General features: G+C 47.9%; 1 protein-coding gene across 1 annotated transcript in view; it reads right to left on the bottom strand.

Annotated features, from left to right (window-relative positions):
• IPO5 (importin 5) overlaps positions 1 to 17769 on the bottom strand; it is a 187478-nt gene that overhangs the window by 86393 nt on the left and 83316 nt on the right. Inside the window, exons 11-13 of the mRNA XM_063953056.1 lie at positions 5392 to 5516; positions 5026 to 5115; positions 4593 to 4766 (exon numbers count right to left, since the gene is read on the bottom strand). Coding sequence (XP_063809126.1) covers positions 4593 to 4766; positions 5026 to 5115; positions 5392 to 5516 — 389 coding nt within the window. The remainder of the gene's footprint in view (positions 1 to 4592; positions 4767 to 5025; positions 5116 to 5391; positions 5517 to 17769) is intronic.

Genomic DNA, 17769 nt, shown 5'->3' with positions numbered 1-17769 from the left:
AACATAAGGAAGAAAAGATGACTTACCCGCCGTCGCGGTAGACACCAGATCAGCCAAGCCATCACCAAACAAGACATTACCTTTGAAGGGGAGAGCTTCCATAGCTCTCTTGGAGTCGGCATCAGCATTTCATTGATGTATCCACAGCGCTCTCCTGGCCGAGATCGCCATGGCATTGGCCCTTGATCCCAAGAGACCAACATCCCTCAGGTAATCTGCGGCGTCCTTGATATAACCAAGCGTTAAAAGAACATTATCCTTATCAAGGGTATCCATATCAGCAGCTAAATTCTCAGCCCATTTAGCAATAGCACTACTCACCCATACCGACGCCACAGCAGGTCTGAGCAATGCACCCGTATTAGCGAAAATGGACTTCAGAGACGTCTCCAGCTCGCGATCTGCCGGATCCTTGAGAGCTGCCGTGTCAGGGGTCGGAAGCGCCACCTTCTTAGACAACCGGGATAGAGCCTTGTTGACATTTGGAGACTACTCCCATTTTTCCCTGTCATCAGAGGGGAAAGGATACGCCATGTAAATTCTCTTGGGAATCTGCCACTTCTTGTCCGGCGACTCCCAAGCCTTTTCACAAAGAGTATTCATTTCATGATAGGGGGGAAACTTCACCTCAGGTTTTTTTTCCCATTAAACAAGCAAATCCTTGTTTCCTGCACCGCAGGTTCGTCAGAAATATGTAAAACATCTTTTATAGCCACAATCATGTACTGAATACTCTTGACTAACCGTGGGTGTAAAGCAGCCTCAGTGAAGTCGACATTGGAATCAGAATCCGTGTCGGTATCCGTATCTACCAACTGGGTAAACGACCGCTTTTGCGACCCTGATGGGGTCTGCACCTGAGACAAAGCATCCTCCATAGATTTCCTCCACACCTGAGTGAGACTCCGATTTAGCTAACCTTTTAGACAAAGAGGTCACATTTGTATTAAGTGTACTTAACATTGCAAGTAAGTCAGGTGTCGGCTGCGCCGACAGAGCTAATTCCAAACCCGCATCTGCGCCCCAAGCAACCTCCTCCGGGGAATAACACTCAGCCTCAGACATGCAGACACGTAGTATCGACACACCGACACACACACACTGCCTCAGCCCAGGGGACAGACCCACAAGGAAGCCTGGATAGAGAAACACAGAGGGAGTATGCCAGCTCACACCCCAACGCCCATATATGCCAAACAATATATGTTGAAAGCGCTGCTATGAACAACAATAAGTTTCCACCAAATATCTGTGCCCCCCCCCCCCCCCCGATTTGCTCCCTGTTACTTGACATGGAGCTTGGAGGTCCCGGGCCAGCGTCTCATGCAGCGACGTGGATGAGAGAAAATAGAGCTGGTGAGCTGTGCGGCTAAGCCCCGCCCCTTCCCGGCGTGCTTCAGCCCGCTAAAATGTAGAAATGAAAATGCCGGCGGGGGCATGAAAAACGGTGCCCAGGCACCGAAAAGCCTTCTACCAGCCTCTAAGACCCAGTAACATGCTGCCCAGGGCGCTCCCCCCCAGCACCCTGTACGCGCCCGTTGGTGAAGTGTGTGGGAGCATGGAGCGCAGCACTACCGCTGCGCTGTACCTCGTTACTGAAGTCTTCTGTTCTTCTAATACTCACCCGGTTTCTTTCTTCTGGCTTCTGTGAGGGGGGTGACTGCGCGGCTCCGGGAACAAGCAGCTAGGCGCACCAAGTGATCGAACCCTCTGGAGCTAATGGTGTCCAGTAGCCTAAGAAGCAGAGCCCTTAACTAAGTAGAAGTAGGTCTGACTTCTCTCCCCTCAGTCCCTCGATGCAGGGAGCCTGTAGTCAGCAGGTCTCCCCGAAAATAAAAAACCTAACAAAAGTCTTTCTAGAGAAACTCAGGAGAGCTCCCCTAGTGAGTGTCCAGTCAGTCCTGGGCACAAAGTCTAACTGTGGTCTGGAGGAGGGGCATAGAGGGAGGAGCCAGTTCACACCCAGTCAAAGTCTTTTCAGTGTGCCCAAGCTCCTGCGGATCCAGTCTATACCCCATGGTCCTTTTGGAGTCCCCAGCATCCTCTAGGACGTAAGCGAAAAATGCACAAACTTTTCGCGACGCATCCATTAGTTCGGTCAAGTTTAGCTGCTTTAGCCGCGTAACCCGACCCCCTCGGTGTCCAATCAGTGTGAAAAAAAACACCTAAATTGTGCCCCCGCGATCTCCTGTGATGCAAAACAATTGAAATCCCCCACTTGATAAGTTACATATTATTGCTTATACGCGTGACTCATGTTACAACAGAATGGACATAGGAACTGAGGGGACATTTATTTATACCTGTTCTAATTTTTATAATGTGATTGTTATACTATCAGTGATCGCAAAAACGCGCTATGGTGCGTATTTTACCCAGAAACAGCCACCTGGGACCCACGTTTAGAAGATGAGCAGGTCCCAGAGGACAGGCTCATCTGGGTCTGTGTGGCCTCGCGCACTAGCCAGTCAAAGGACACAGGAGGTGACTGGCTGCCACCGCAGACCTCCTGTAGTCTCCAGCCAATCAGACTGCTGTGTCTCCCGCCAGTCCAGCACGGTGTGAATCCCACTCACTGCAACGCTGCGCGCTGACCTGGGCTTGCCAGCACCGTTAATCTTTCACAGTGCTGGCAGACTGGCCCCACTCACCCGGCACAGCTCGACCTCCCCCCCGCTGCACGGAGACCCTATCTCCACCGCCAGCACCAAGATACTGGACCCGCTCACCCGGCACAGCGCCCTCCTCTGCAACGGTGAATGCCGCTCCGCATCTTCCCAGGGGGGGGGGCGGCACGACTGCAACGTGACTTGGTGCTCTGCCTGGCGCAAAGTGTATATGGTGCTCTGCCTGGCGCAAAGTGTATAGGAGGTTCTACCTGGTGCAATGTGTATAAGCTGCACTACTATGTGGTGTAATGTGAATTGCCACTATTATGTGGCCACGCCCCTTCCCCACGAAGCAACGTCCCTAAATTTTTGCTGTGCGCCTTAGGCGTGCACTGTCCATGCTTTCACATGTAGGAATGGGAGCACCAATTCGCTTTCTGCCTTAGGGCGCCAAAATGTCTAGTTACAGCTCTGGTGCAGTGTCCTGTATACTACACAGCCAAGCAGCCTTGTCACCCCATCCTCCCCCTTTCAACACTTTGTAGCGTCCAAATCTAGTCTGTGTTTTTATATTTTTATAATTAAGATTAATAAAAACCTTCATTCCGATGGTACCCAGAAAAGGACAGGTAGGACCCCAATTTTTAAAAGTCCTTTTTTTTTGGACTCGATCACTGACGATGCACTTATAAGACCCTAAACTTATAATTGACACACAAACAAAAAACTGAATGTTTACTAAACTATATTTAAAATAAATTTTGACATTTGACTCGCTTACATTTCTGTCCTATGTTAAAGGGTGGAATTGGATATATCACGCCCAATCTCTGGTGTAAAATGAACCCCGTTATCATGCATATCGCGCCCATAGTAATTAGGTTTAGTCATGTAAAGGGTTGGGTGCCTCGCTACTCCAAGGGCAGCATGCTGAAATAATGATACCATGCCCCCGAGGGCAGAAACAGAAAGGGTGCAGAAAGGGGTGAAAAGAATTGAATCCCACCCAAAGAACTCCGATATAAATTACTTAAACCTGTAAAATTCATATGAATTAATCAATGTACGCCTGCCTATCTTCCTGATTAACTGGGAAGATGTAAAACAATCTGTGATTGACATATACAGATGGAGCCACGCTCATCTGATGCGGCTCCATCACATACCAGTGTTCCCGGCGTGACTAGGTGATCTGTCCGCTTAGTCATGCTGGGACGCATGCACGTTGTGGACAATTAGCGCGGCACCATCTGTAAAATACGTGGAAATTGGCATTCACTTCAACTTCCATATATGGTCAATGTTTACTCACGCAGGAAATAGACAATATATTGATTTTCAATTATCCCACAATATACTACAATCTTTTAGCAGCATAAAGATACTAAAATGTTAGCAGTTGTGCAAAATTTTAATTTTCATATATTGTGTCCTATTTTATGGAATGACCCCAATGCATTTAACCACTTGCCTGGCATGGTTGCATCACACCAGCAAGTGCGTTGTCTGATCTGGTCGCAAAGGATGCGACCAGTCAAATACACAATGTTTGCTGCTGCTGCTGTCAGAGGAGGCAGAAGGTCCCTCTGCCCTTCCGATCCTCCCTCCCCAATGTACCTGCCCGCAGTCAAAATGAAAGCCTCAACAGTAGAAAAAAAACAAAAAAAAAAAACAACTTATTCAATCATAAAAGACCTGACGATAATGCAACTAGTTAGTATTAACTATGAGTTTAACATAATAAAATGGATTTAATACATAGAAAGAAACTGAATTAGCATCTGCTGATTCAACTCCATAAAGGAGCAAGAAAAAATTAGCAAGGTTCTCCGTTCAATAGCCTGCAATGCATGTGGTAGAACATTGCGCTTAATTCACTCTCCACCTTACTAATTATTAATTTTTAAATATTTACAGCTATTTCATACATGCGGAAAGGAATAGCCATTGGTTATAGACTGACTCAATCATTGACTGTCATACCTCTTGCAACTTGACCACCATTGTGGAATGCAAATGTTTAACCAGATTATCCAGGTAAGGAACGAGAAGTGACTTGGGACAATCTTCAGTGAAGTTAATAAGAGCAGCTGCTGCATGAGCCTGGACACGAGGGTTACCTTGATCTTCCATGGTTTGTAGCAGGCTTGCTATCACCTTTAAAGAGAAAAAAAGATGAAGAATGATGGATTTTTGTTTGTATGATTTAAAGTCGGTATGCTGGAATAAAGAGCTGCAAGTCTGCAGTCAACACCTTAGCCACAAAGTGCAAATTATGAATGTACTACATATGAGCTGTTTTTACCCAAGCACATTTTTCTCTCGTGAGACCATAGCCACTTTGTCCCTGACCTAGCAAAAAAACATTTAGCAAAACAAAAACTAGTTCACAGAAGAAAATATAATGGGTTCTTACTTTCTCATGAAACTTTTTCTGGAATGCAGGGGCAAAGTCTGTTGCCATCTGTCCAATAGCATTACATGCAGCATAACGTACGCGGGGGTGCTAAAAGTGAACACAATTTACATATTCAGATTTTCAGTGTTTTAATAAGCATGCACAAACATTCCACTCTTTATAGGATAATCCCTTTAATGTAGAATATGCTGCCCCTTAAACAAATTATAAAAACACAAAGATTGAGTTTGTGTGAATCTGAAAGATAATATGCATATTATCTGGAAAGGATCTCCGTAAATTAAGCATTGACTTCATCTTTAAGAAATCTAGTGAATCAATGAAGTAAAAGTGACATTCTTAGTGCATAGATAGGATTCTTACTGGATCTTGAAGAAAAAGCAAAACAAAGTTGACCATCTCATTAAGAATGCTCTCCATTTGCTGGTGACAGCCTTCCCCAATGGCTGACAATGCCATAAGACCAGCATGTCTGTACTTCCAGTCCGCTGCAGAAAACCAAAGCAAAAAATAAGAATTTACTTACCGATAATTCTATTTCTCGTAGTCCGTAGTGGATGCTGGGAACTCCGTAAGGACCATGGGGAATAGCGGCTCCGCAGGAGACTGGGCACAAAAGTAAAAGCTTTAGGACTACCTGGTGTACACTGGCTCCTCCCCCTATGACCCTCCTCCAAGCCTCAGTTAGGATACTGTGCCCGGACGAGCGTACACAATAAGGAAGGATTTTGAATCCCGGGTAAGACTCATACCAGCCACACCAATCACACCGTACAACCTGTGATCTGAACCCAGTTAACAGCATGATAACAGAGGAGCCTCTGAAAAGATGGCTCACAACAATAATAACCCGATTTTTTGTAACAATAACTATGTACAATTATTGCAGACAATCCGCACTTGGGATGGGCGCCCAGCATCCACTACGGACTACGAGAAATAGAATTATCGGTAAGTAAATTCTTATTTTCTCTGACGTCCTAGTGGATGCTGGGAACTCCGTAAGGACCATGGGGATTATACCAAAGCTCCCAAACGGGCGGGAGAGTGCGGATGACTCTGCAGCACCGAATGAGAGAACTCCAGGTCCTCCTCAGCCAAGGTATCAAATTTGTAGAATTTAGCAAACGTGTTTGCCCCTGACCAAGTAGCTGCTCGGCAAAGTCGTAAAGCCGAGACCCCTCGGGCAGCCGCCCAAGATGAGCCCACCTTCCTTGAGGAATGGGCTTTTACAGATTTTGGCTGTGGCAGGCCTGCCACAGAATGTGCAAGCTGAATTGTACTACAAATCCAACGAGCAATAGCCTGCTTAGAAGCAGGAGCACCCAGCTTGTTGGGTGCATACAGGATAAACAGCGAGTCAGATTTTCTGACTCCAGCCGTCCTGGAAACATATTTTCAGGGCCCTGACTACGTCCAGCAACTTGGAGTCCTCCAAGTCCCTAGTAGCCGCAGGTACCACAATAGGCTGGTTCAAGTGAAACGCTGAAACCACCTTAGGGAGAAATTGAGGACGAGTCCTCAATTCCGCCCTGTCTGAATGGAAGATCAGATAAGGGCTTTTACAGGATAAAGCCCGCCAATTCTGACACGCGCCTGGCCGAGGCCAGGGCCAACAACATGACCACTTTCCATGTGAGATATTTTAACTCCACAGATTCAAGTGGTTCAAACCAATGTGACTTTAGGAACCCCAAAACTACATTGAGATCCCAAGGTGCCACTGGAGGCACAAAAGGAGGCTGTATATGCAGTACCCCTTTTACAAACGTCTGAACTTCAGGAACTGAAGCTAGTTCTTAATGGAAGAAAATTGACAGGGCCGAAATTTGAACCTTAATGGACCCCAATTTTAGGCCCATAGACACTCCTGTTTACAGGAAATGCAGGAATCGACCTAGTTGAAAATTCCTCCATCTGGGCCTTACTGGCCTCGCACCCCGCAACATATTTTCGCCAAATGCGGTGATAATGCTTTGCGGTTACATCCTTCCTGGCTTGATCAGGATAGGGATGACTTCATTCGGAATGCCTTTTTCCTTCAGGATCCGGCGTTCAACCGCCCTGCCGTCAAACACAGCCGCGGTAAGTCTTGGAATAGACAGGGTCCTTGCTGGAGCAGGTCCCTTCTTAGAGGTAGAGGCCACGGGTCCTCCGTGAGCATCTCTTGAAGTTCCGGGTACCAAGTCCTTCTTGGCCAATCCGGAGCCACAAGTATAGTTCTTACTCCCCTCCGTCTTATAATTCTCAGTACTTTTGGTATGAGAGGAAGAGGAGGGAACATATACACCGACTGGTACACCCACGGTGTTACCAGAGCGTCCACAGCTATTGCCTGAGGGTCCCTTGACCTGGCGCAATACCTGTCCAATTTTTTTGTTTAGGCGGGACGCCATCATGTCCACCTTTGGTTTTTCCCAATGGTTTACAATCATGTGGAAGACTTCTGGGTGAAGTCCCCACTCTCCCGGGTGGAGGTCGTGCCTGCTGAGGAAGTCTGCTTCCCAGTTGTCCACTCCCGGAATGAACACTGCTGACAGTGCTATCACATGATTTTCCGCCCAGCGAAAAATCCTTGCAGCTTCTGCCATTGCCCTCCTGCTTCTTGTGCCGCCCTGTCTGTTTACGTGGGCGACTGCCGTGATGTTGTCCGACTGGATCAGCACCGGCTGACCTTGAAGCAGAGGTCTTGCTTGGCTTAGGGCATTGTAAATGGCCCTTAGCTCCAAAATATTTATGTGAAGTGATGTCTCCAGGCTTGACCACAAGCCCTGGAAATTTCTTCCCTGTCTGACTGCTCTCCAGCCTCGCAGGCTGGCATCCGTGGTCACCAGGACCCAGTCCTGAATGACGAATCTGCGGCCCTCTAGAAGATGAGCACTCTGCAACCACCACAGGAGAGACACCCTTGTCTTTGGTGACAGGGTTATCCGCTGATGCATCTGAAGATGTGATCCGGACCATTTGTCCAGCAGGTCCCACTGGAAAGTTCTTGCGTGGAATCTGCCGAATGGAATTGCTTCGTAGGAAGCCACCATTTTTCCCAGGACCCTTGTGCACTGATGCACTGACACTTGGCCTGGTTTTAGGAGGTTTCTGACTAGTTCGGATAACTCCCTGGCTTTCTCCTCCGGGAGAAAACACCTTTTTCTGGACTGTGTCCAGGATCATCCCTAGGAATAGAAGGCGTGTCGTCAGGATCAGCTGCGATTTTGGAATATTGAGAATCCAACCGTGCTACCGCAGCACTATCTGAGATAGTGCTACCCCGACTTCCAACTGTTCCCTGGATCTTGCCCTTATCAGGAGATCGTCCAAGTAAGGGATAACTAAAACTCCCTTCTTTCGAAGGAGTATCATCATTTCGGCCATTACCCTGGTAAAGACCCGTGGTGCCGTGGACAATCCAAACGGCAGCGTCTGAAACGGATAGTGACAGTTCTGTACCACAAACCTGAGGTACCCTTGGAGAAGGGTAAATTGGGACATGTAGGTAAGCATCTTTGATGTCCAGAGAGACCATATAGTCCCCTTCTCCCAGGTTTGCAATCACTGCTCTGAGTGACTCCATCTTGAATTTGAACCTTTGTATGTAAGCGTTCAAGGATTTTAGATTTAAAATTGGTCTCACCGAGCCGTCCGGCTTCGGTACCACCAATAGTGTGGAATAGTACCCCTTTCCCTGTTGCAGGAGGGGTACCTTGATTATCACCTGCTGGGAATACAGCCTGTGAATGGCTTGCAATACTGTCTCCCTGTCTGAGGGAGACGTCGGTAAAGCAGACTTTATGAAACGGCGAGGGGAAGACGTCTCGAATTTCTTGAGACGGGCCCCCACCGTGCCTGAGACCGCTTGTAAAGCCCCAGCGTCATGCTGAGGACTTTGCGGAGGCGGGAGAGGGCTTTTGTGGGAATTGGCTGTTTGCTGCAGCCTTTTTCCTCTCCCTCTGCCACGGGGCAGAAATGAGGCGCCTTTTGCCCGCTTTATGGGGCCGAAAGGACTGCGCCTGATAATACGGCGTCTTCTTAGGTTGAGAAGCTACCTGGGGTAAAAATGTGGATTTTCCAGCCGTTGCCACCAGGTCTGTTAGACCTACCCCAAATAACTCTTCCCTTTTATAAGGCGATACTTCCATATGCCTTTTGGGATCAGCATACCTGACCACTGTCTTGTCCATAACCTGCTTCTGGCAGAAATGGACAGCGCACTTACTCTTGATGCCAGTCGGCAAATATCCCTCTGTGCATCACGCATATATAGAAATGCATCTTTTAAATGCTCTATAGTTAGTAATATACTGTCCCTATCTAGGGTATCAATACTGTCAGTCAGGGAATCCGACCAAGCCACCCCAGCACTGCACATCCAGGCTGAGGCGATTGCTGGTCGCAGTATCACACCCGTGTGAGTGTATATACATTTTAGGATATTTTACTGCTTTCTGTCAGTAGGTTCCTTAAGGGCGGCCGTATCCGGGGACGGTAGTGCCACCTGTTTAGACAAGCGTGTGAGCGCTTTATTCACCCTAAAGGGTGTTTCCCAACGTGCCCTATCCTCTGGCGGGAAGGGGTATGATGCCAATAACTTTTTTATCGGGGGAAACCCACGCATCATCACACACTTCATTTAATTCCTCAGATGCAGGAAAAACTACAGGCAGTTTTTTCCTCACCCAACATAATACCCTTTTTAGTGGTACTGGTATTATCAGAAATGTGTAAAAACATTTTCCATAGCCTCAATCATGTAACGTGTGGCCCTACTGGAAGTCACATTCGTCTCTTAATCGTCGACACTGGAGTCAGTATCCGTGTCGGCGTCTGTATCTGCCATCTGCGGTAACGGGCGTTTTAGAGCCCCAGATGGCTTTTGAGACACCTGGACAGGCACAGACTGAGTCGCCGGCCGTCTCAGGTCATCAATCTTTTGTAAAGAGCTGACACGGTCACATAATTCCTTCCATAAGCTCATCCACTCAGGTGTCGACTCCCTAGGGGGTGACATCTCTGTTACAGGCAATTGCTCCGCCTCCACCTCATTTTCCTCCTCATACATGTCGACACAACGTACCGACACACAGCACACACACAGGGAATGCTCTGATAGAGGACAGGACCCCACTAGCCCTTTGGGGAAACAGAGGGAGAGTATGCCAGCACACACCAGAGCGCTATAATAAATATATATATATATATATATATATATATATATATATATATACACACATACACAGGGATAACCTTATATAAGTGTTTTTCCCCTTATAGGTGCTGTATTGTTATACTGCGCCTAATTAGTGCCCCCCTCTCTTTTTTAACCCCTTTCTGTAGTGTAGTAACTGCAGGGGAGAGCCAGGGAGCTTCCCTCCAACGGAGCTGTGAGAGAAAATGGCGCCAGTGTGCTGAGGAGATAGGCTCCGCCGCCTTCTCGGCGGCCTTTTCTCCCGTTTTTCTGTGGAATCTGGCAGGGGTTAAAATACACCCATATAGCCCTGGGGGTTATATGTGGTGTATTTATGCCAGCCAAGGTGTTTTACATTGCTGCTCAGGGCGCCCCCCCCTAGCGCCCTGCACCCTCAGTGACCGGAGTGTGAAGTGTGCCTGAGTAACAATGGCGCACAGCTGCAGTGCTGTGCGCTACCTTGTTGAAGACTGATGTCTTCTGCCGCCGATTTTTCCGGACCTTTTCTTGCTTCTGGCTCTGTAAGGGGGCCGGCGGCGCGGCTCCGGGACCGAGCTCCGAGGCTGGGCCTGTGTTCGGTCCCTCTGGAGCTAATGGTGTCCAGTAGCCTAAGAAGCCCAATCCACTCTGCACGCAGGTGAGTTCGCTTCTTCTCCCCTTAGTCCCTCGATGCAGTGAGCCTGTTGCCAGCAGGTCTCACTGAAAATAAAAAACCTAAAACTAAACTTTTCACTAAGAAGCTCAGGAGAGCCCCTAGTGTGCACCCTTCTCGGCCGGGCACAAAAATCTAACTGAGGCTTGGAGGAGGGTCATAGGGGGAGGAGCCAGTGCACACCAGGTAGTCCTAAAGCTTTTACTTTTGTGCCCAGTCTCCTGCGGAGCCGCTATTCCCCATGGTCCTTACGGAGTTCCCAGCATCCACTAGGACGTCAGAGAAATATAAAGCAATATGTCAATACAATTCAACACCATTCTGCTTTGGTTTCTGAAATTGAGCACATTTTTAGGTTGATGGCTGGTATATGCTCAGAGGGTTGATGCTGGATACAAGGGGTGTGCAATAAGGTTCCGAATGTGCAGCACATTAGGTAGAGTAGACAATCTGACTGGTTGTGAACTGTAATCTGACTAAAGTTCTTGTGAAATGTCAATGCACACAATCGCATAGAAGGCACTGCACACAGAAGGAGTCAGCATGTTCACTTAAACTCATTATGGAGCTCAACAGAGGCCCTTGGAGATACATGGGGGTGTATTCAATTGAAGTCGAAAGCTGCCGTCTCAACTTTTTTTTTTTAGGTCGGAAGGGGTTCCAACCTATTCAATATAACCCCAAATTTTCAACAAGTCGAGGAATTCGACTTGTCGAAAAGCACGTGGATCGGCGCAATAGCTGCCGATCCACATGCTTGTGTCGAAAAGGGGGCCAAAACCGACAATCTCAATTCAACTTTAAAAAAAAGTCGAAGTGAGATGGGGAGAGCAGTGCAAGGGATGGGGTGAGCCGAGGCAGGGACGGGGTGAGCCGCGCTGGAGGATGTCACAGCCGCCGCTCACAGCAGCGTCCACCCAGCTCCAGCAAGCAGGTCCTCGCTTGCTGGAGCCGGGTGGACGCTGCCGTGAGCGGCGGCTGTGATGCAGAGAGACTGGGGAGAGCAGCGCTACAGCAGCGGCTATATAGCCGCTGCTCTCCCCCGTCTCCCCTCCCGCATCTCAATTCGACTTTTTTAAAAGTCGAATTGAGATGTCATTGAATAGCCCAGGTCGGATCCATTCCGACAAATGAATGTCGGAATGGATTAGACTTCAATTGAATATACCCCATGATTTTCTACAACTATAAGAGTGGTCTGCAACAGCAGGAGAGTATTGACAGACTGCAAACTGCTTTTGGGGAGGAAGCGCCATCCCAATCTGCTGTGTATGAGAGGTTTGCAGAATTTAGGCGTGGAAGACTAGGAGCGCTGCGGCTGACCTGTATCCGCCATCACGGAATACAATGTTGCTGCTGTGGCTCAGAGAAGGAGATCGGCATCTCATCAGGATCTATCCGCTTGATACTCCACGAAAAACTTGGCCTGGGCAAGATTTCTGCACACTGTGTGCCCCATCAGCTGACTCAAGAGCAACAACATGCCTGGCAGTTTTGAAGATGGTTGCTGAAACAGATCATCAATGGCGATGAATCCTTGATCTACAGTTTTAACCCTGAGACCAAACAACCAACACACCACAGACGTTCCGACATGAGAATAGAATGGCCAAGCAGATGGTGGCTGTATTTGTGGCCAAGACTGGTCATGTAACTACCGTACCACTCGTGCAGCAGCACATTGTCACTGGGGACTGGTATGCGAACAGCTAGTGCTGAAAGCCATTTTCAGGCGTCATCAAAGTACTCATGCCCAGGGTAGCCTTCGCCATCACAACAATGTACCTGCCCACAAGTCCAGGAAAGTGGTGTATTTTCTGGCCAATGAACGCATCCAGGAGCTTGATCAGCAGTACAGTCCAGTATTGGCCCTCTGCGACTTCGTGTTTCAACAAATCAAGTGCAAAATGCATTTGAGTTGTTGCAAGTCACTGGAAGCGGAGCCCTTTATACATATGTAGAAGTGGTTTGAACACATGCAACTTTGCATAGACTCTTCTGGCGAATACTTGAAAAAATGTAATGTTCACTATGTAAATAGAATATATTTTGTGCATCCGGAAACTTATTGCACCCGCCTTGTACATGTGTGTTGTTTATGCGTCACCAATGCTGGTGCTTTAAATTATTAAATTTATGAGAAATGCAAGCAGAACATAGACATTATAACCAGTTGAATCATCTTAAAATACTGATTACATTAACAACTAGAAAAGAAGATTTTGGTACTTCCCGATAAATACATTTCTCTGAATCCTTTAGGGGACACTGGAGTCCTGTACATTAGGGGTGTGAAGCTTGCAACCGGAGGTGTGGCACAATCTAAAATTAGCATTGTCTGTACAGCCGGCTCCTCCCCCTTCACATCCCTCCTCCCTCAGTTTGGAAAATTTGACAGAGAATAGGACATGATACTATAGCACATGGCGAGGAACCGAACAACCTATCAAAAAGGCATCCAAGAAACTCTTAACCGAAAAACTAACGCCGTTTGTACGAACTGTTTGAACAAGAACCTTGAACACAGCAGGTTGACAGCACTGAGGCGGGCGTCCAGTGTCCCCCTAGAGGATTCAGAGAAATGGATTTATCGGTAAGTACCAAAATCCTCTTTTCTCTTTCATCCACTAGAGGACACTGGAGTCCTATACATTAGGGGACGTCCCAAAGTTATCCTCCAGGGAGGGAGTGCTGTCGGTGGCCTGCAAAACCAAATGTCCGAACTTAGAATCTCCGGACGCAAAGGTATCAAACTTGTAAAATTTTGTAAACGTGTGGGCTGAGGACCACGTCGCCGCTCTGCATCGTTAAGTAGTGGAAGCACCTCTGGCAGCCACCCATGAGGAACCCATTGACCGGGTGGTATGAGCACCCGTCTGAACCAGAACCTGTTTGCCACAGAAAATATACGCTTGCCGAATGGCAATTCTAATCCATCCAGACAAAGACTACTTAGATGCTGGCCAAACCATCTTAGGCCCATCATACAGAACAAACAAATGGTCCGACTTTCCGAAGGACAAAGTAACTTGTACGTATACCCGTAAAGCTCGGACAACATCCAATGACACATCCCCATCTGCGAGACTCTGGAAAGATGGGACTACAAGTGGCTGGTTTACATGAAACCCCGAAACATTACACAATAAGGCTTCCAACTCAGAAACCCGCCTGGTCGAAGCCAAGGCAAGCAATAATGTGACCTTCCAAGAGAGATATTTCAGGTCTGTTCTTGCTAACGGTTCAAAATTTGGTGATCTCAAAAAGTCCAACACCAGATTTAAGTCCCATGGTGCAGTAGGACGACGACGAAAAAGGGGGTCATATCCTCAGAACCCCCTGTAAAAAGGCTTGAACCTCTGGCAAGGCTGCTAACCGCTGTTGAAATAGGATGGGGAGAGACGAAATTTGAACCCTCAGAGAGCCCAGCCTAAGTCCTACTCTAGACCGGCCTGAAGGAAGAGTAGAAGTCTGGATAAGTGGAAGTTCGTTGAATTCCACCCACGTTCTTGACACCAGTCCATGTACCTCTTCCAAATCCTGTAGTAGTGCATGGCTGTGACCAGCTTCCTAGCGACAATCATTGTAGGAATGGCCGTTCTTCTGGGTGTTGGAACGATCCCTGAGATAGCAGGTCCTCTCTCTGAGGTAACCGCCAAGGACCTTCCGCTAGTAACCCACGCAGGTCTGAGAACCAACTCCTGTGGGGCCAATCTGGTGCGATTAGAATCGCCCACACTCGCTCTCATTTCAACCCTTTCAGAACCCTGGGTTTAAGGGGGAAAAGTGGAAAAATGTAAACCCTGCTGTAACATCAAGGAAGTGTTAATGCGTCCACTCCTTCTGCTGCTGGATCTCTTGTCCTGGAAACATATCTGGTCAACTGATGGTTTTGCAGAGATGCCATTAGGTCAACTTGAGGTAGACCCCATCTCCTCACCACCATGTCAAAAATCCGTGGATGTAGGCACCACTCTCCCAGATGCATGCCCTGGCGACTGAGATAATCTGTTCCCCAGTTCTCCACACCTGGAATGAACACTGCCGAGAGGATGATGTTTCGCCTTTCTGCCCACAACAAAATCCTTGTGGCTTCCTGCAACGCCATCCTGCTCCTTATCCCTCCTTGACTGTTTATGTAAGCGGTCGTTGTGACATTGTCCGACTGTATCTTTAAGTGTTGACCCATGACTAGGTCTTCGGCTAAGAGAAGCGCATTATAAACCGCTCTCCAGTAACATCCATCTGCCCTGAAACTGATGTTCCTCTGAGACAGCACCCCAAACTCTGAGACTGGCATCCGTTGTCAGGATCCTCCAATCCCAAATGCTGAATCTCTTGCAACGATCACTAAATTAAGGAGGTTCGTATGCGCGGTGGGAGTCGGATTCTCCGATGTAGCCGCCACAGTGAACCTGCTCCCTGAGCAATGAGGTTCATCTGGAAAGGTCGGGAATGAAGTCTGCCGTATTGGAGAGCTTCGAACGATGCCACCATCTTCCCGAGAAGTTGCACACACAGGTGTAGAGGAACCGTTTGTGTCCTCAGTACCTGAGCCACTAAGCTTATTAGGTCATGGACCTTGTGCTCTGGTAAGAATACGCTCAATCGTACTGTGACCAAGATGAGACCGAGGAATTGAATCCAGCGAGTTGGCATGAGGTTGGATTTCTGGAAATTCACAATCCACCCATGTTGAATGAGAAATTGATGCGATGTTTGAACATCCTTGATCAGCTGTTCCTGAGATGATGCCTTGATCCGTAGATCGTCTAGATACGGTATAATCGTGACTGCCCTGATTTTCATAAAGCTTCTTGGGGCTGATAGACCGAACGGCAAGACCCTGAATTGGTAGTGATCCGTCACCAGTGTAAACCTTAAGTAAGCCTGGTGAGGAGTCCAGATTGGGATATGCAGATATGCATCCTTTATGTCCAAGGATACCATGAACTCGCCTTGTTCTAAGCCTGCACTGACTGACTGGAATTATTCCATCTTGAATTTGTAGACCCTTAGAAACTGGTTTAAAACCATTAAAATAAGAATTTACTCACCGGTAATTCTATTTCTCGTAGTCCATAGTGGATGCTGGGAACTCCGTAAGGACCATGGGGAATAGACTGGCTCCGCAGGAGACTGTTCACTCTAAAAGAAAGATTAGGTACTATCTGGTGTGCACTGGCTCCTCCCTCTATGCCCCTCCTCCAGACCTCAATTAAGGAAACTGTGCCCGGAAGAGCTGACACAACAAGGAAAGGATTTGGAATCCAGGGTAAGACTCATACCAGCCACACCAATCATACCGTACAACTTGTGATAACCATACCCAGTTAACAGTATGAACAACAACTGAGCCTCAGTAACAGATGGCTCATAACAATAACCCTTTAGTTAAGCAATAACTATATACATATGTATTGCAGAGAGTCCGCACTTGGGACGGGCGCCCAGCATCCACTACGGACTACGAGAAATAGAATTACCGGTGAGTAAATTCTTATTTTCTCTGACGTCCTAGTGGATGCTGGGAACTCCGTAAGGACCATGGGGATTATACCAAAGCTCCCAAACGGGCGGGAGAGTGCGGATGACTCTGCAGCACCGAATGAGCAAAGGCAAGGTCCTCCTCAGCCAGGGTATCAAACTTGTAGAACTTAGCAAATGTGTTTGAACCCGACCAAGTAGCAGCTCGGCAAAGCTGTAAAGCCGAAACCCCTCGGGCAGCCGCCCAAGAAGAGCCCACCTTCCTTGTGGAATGGGCTTTTACTGATTTAGGATGCGGCAATCCTGCCGCAGAATGAGCTTGCTGAATCGTGTTACAGATCCAGCGCGCAATAGTTTGCTTTGAAGCAGGAGCACCCAGCTTGTTGGGTGCATGCAGGATAACAGAGAGTCAGTTTTCCTGACTCCAGCCGTCCTGGGTACATAGATTTTCAAAGCCCTGACTACATCTAGTAACTTGGAGTCCTCCAAGTCCCGAGTAGCCGCATGCACCACAATAGGTTGGTTCAAATGAAACGCTGATACCACCTTAGGGAGAAATTGGGGACGAGTCCTCAATTCTGCCCTGTCCATATGGAAAACCAGATAAGGGCTTTTACATGACAAAGCCGCCAATTCTGACACACGCCTAGCCGAAGCTAAGGCCAATAGCATGACCACTTTCCACGTGAGATATTTTAGCTCCACGGTCTTAAGTGGCTCAAACCAGTGGGATTTCAGGAAATCCAACACAACGTTAAGATCCCAAGGTGCCACTGGAGGCACAAAAGGGGGCTGAGTATGCAGCACTCCCTTAACAAACGTCTGAACTTCAGGCAGTGAAGCCAGTTCTTTTTGAAAGAAAATAGATAGGGCCGAAATATGAACCTTTATGGATCCCAACTCTAGGCCCATAGTCACTCCTGACTGTAGGAAGTGCAGGAATCGACACAGCTGGAATTACTCTGTAGGGGCCTTCCTGGCCTCACACCAAGCAACATATTTTCGCCATATACGGTGATAATGTTGTGCTGTCACGTCTTTCCTAGCATTTATCAGCATAGGAATCACTTCATCTGGAATGCCCTTTTTCGTTAGGATCCGGCGTTCAACCGCCATGCAGTCAAACGCAGCCACGGTAAGTCTTGGAACAGACAGGGCCCCTGCTGTAACAGGTCCTGTCTGAGAGGCAGAGGCCATGGGTCCTCTGAGATCATTTCTTGTATGTCTGGGTACCAAGTTCTTCTTGGCCAATCCGGAACGATGAGTATAGTTCTTACTCCTCTCTTTCTTACTATCCTCAGTACCTTGGGTATGAGAGGAAGAGGAGGGAACACATAAACCGACTGGTACACCCACGGTGTCACTAGTGCGTCCATAGCTATCGCCTGAGGGTCCCTTGACCTGGCGCAATATTTTTTTA

The sequence above is a fragment of the Pseudophryne corroboree genome, chromosome 2, assembly GCF_028390025.1.
Source record: "Pseudophryne corroboree isolate aPseCor3 chromosome 2, aPseCor3.hap2, whole genome shotgun sequence".
Classification (NCBI taxonomy): domain Eukaryota; kingdom Metazoa; phylum Chordata; class Amphibia; order Anura; family Myobatrachidae; genus Pseudophryne; species Pseudophryne corroboree.
Note: the sequence above shows the minus strand (reverse complement) of the source record. Positions and strands in the feature narration are given on the sequence as shown.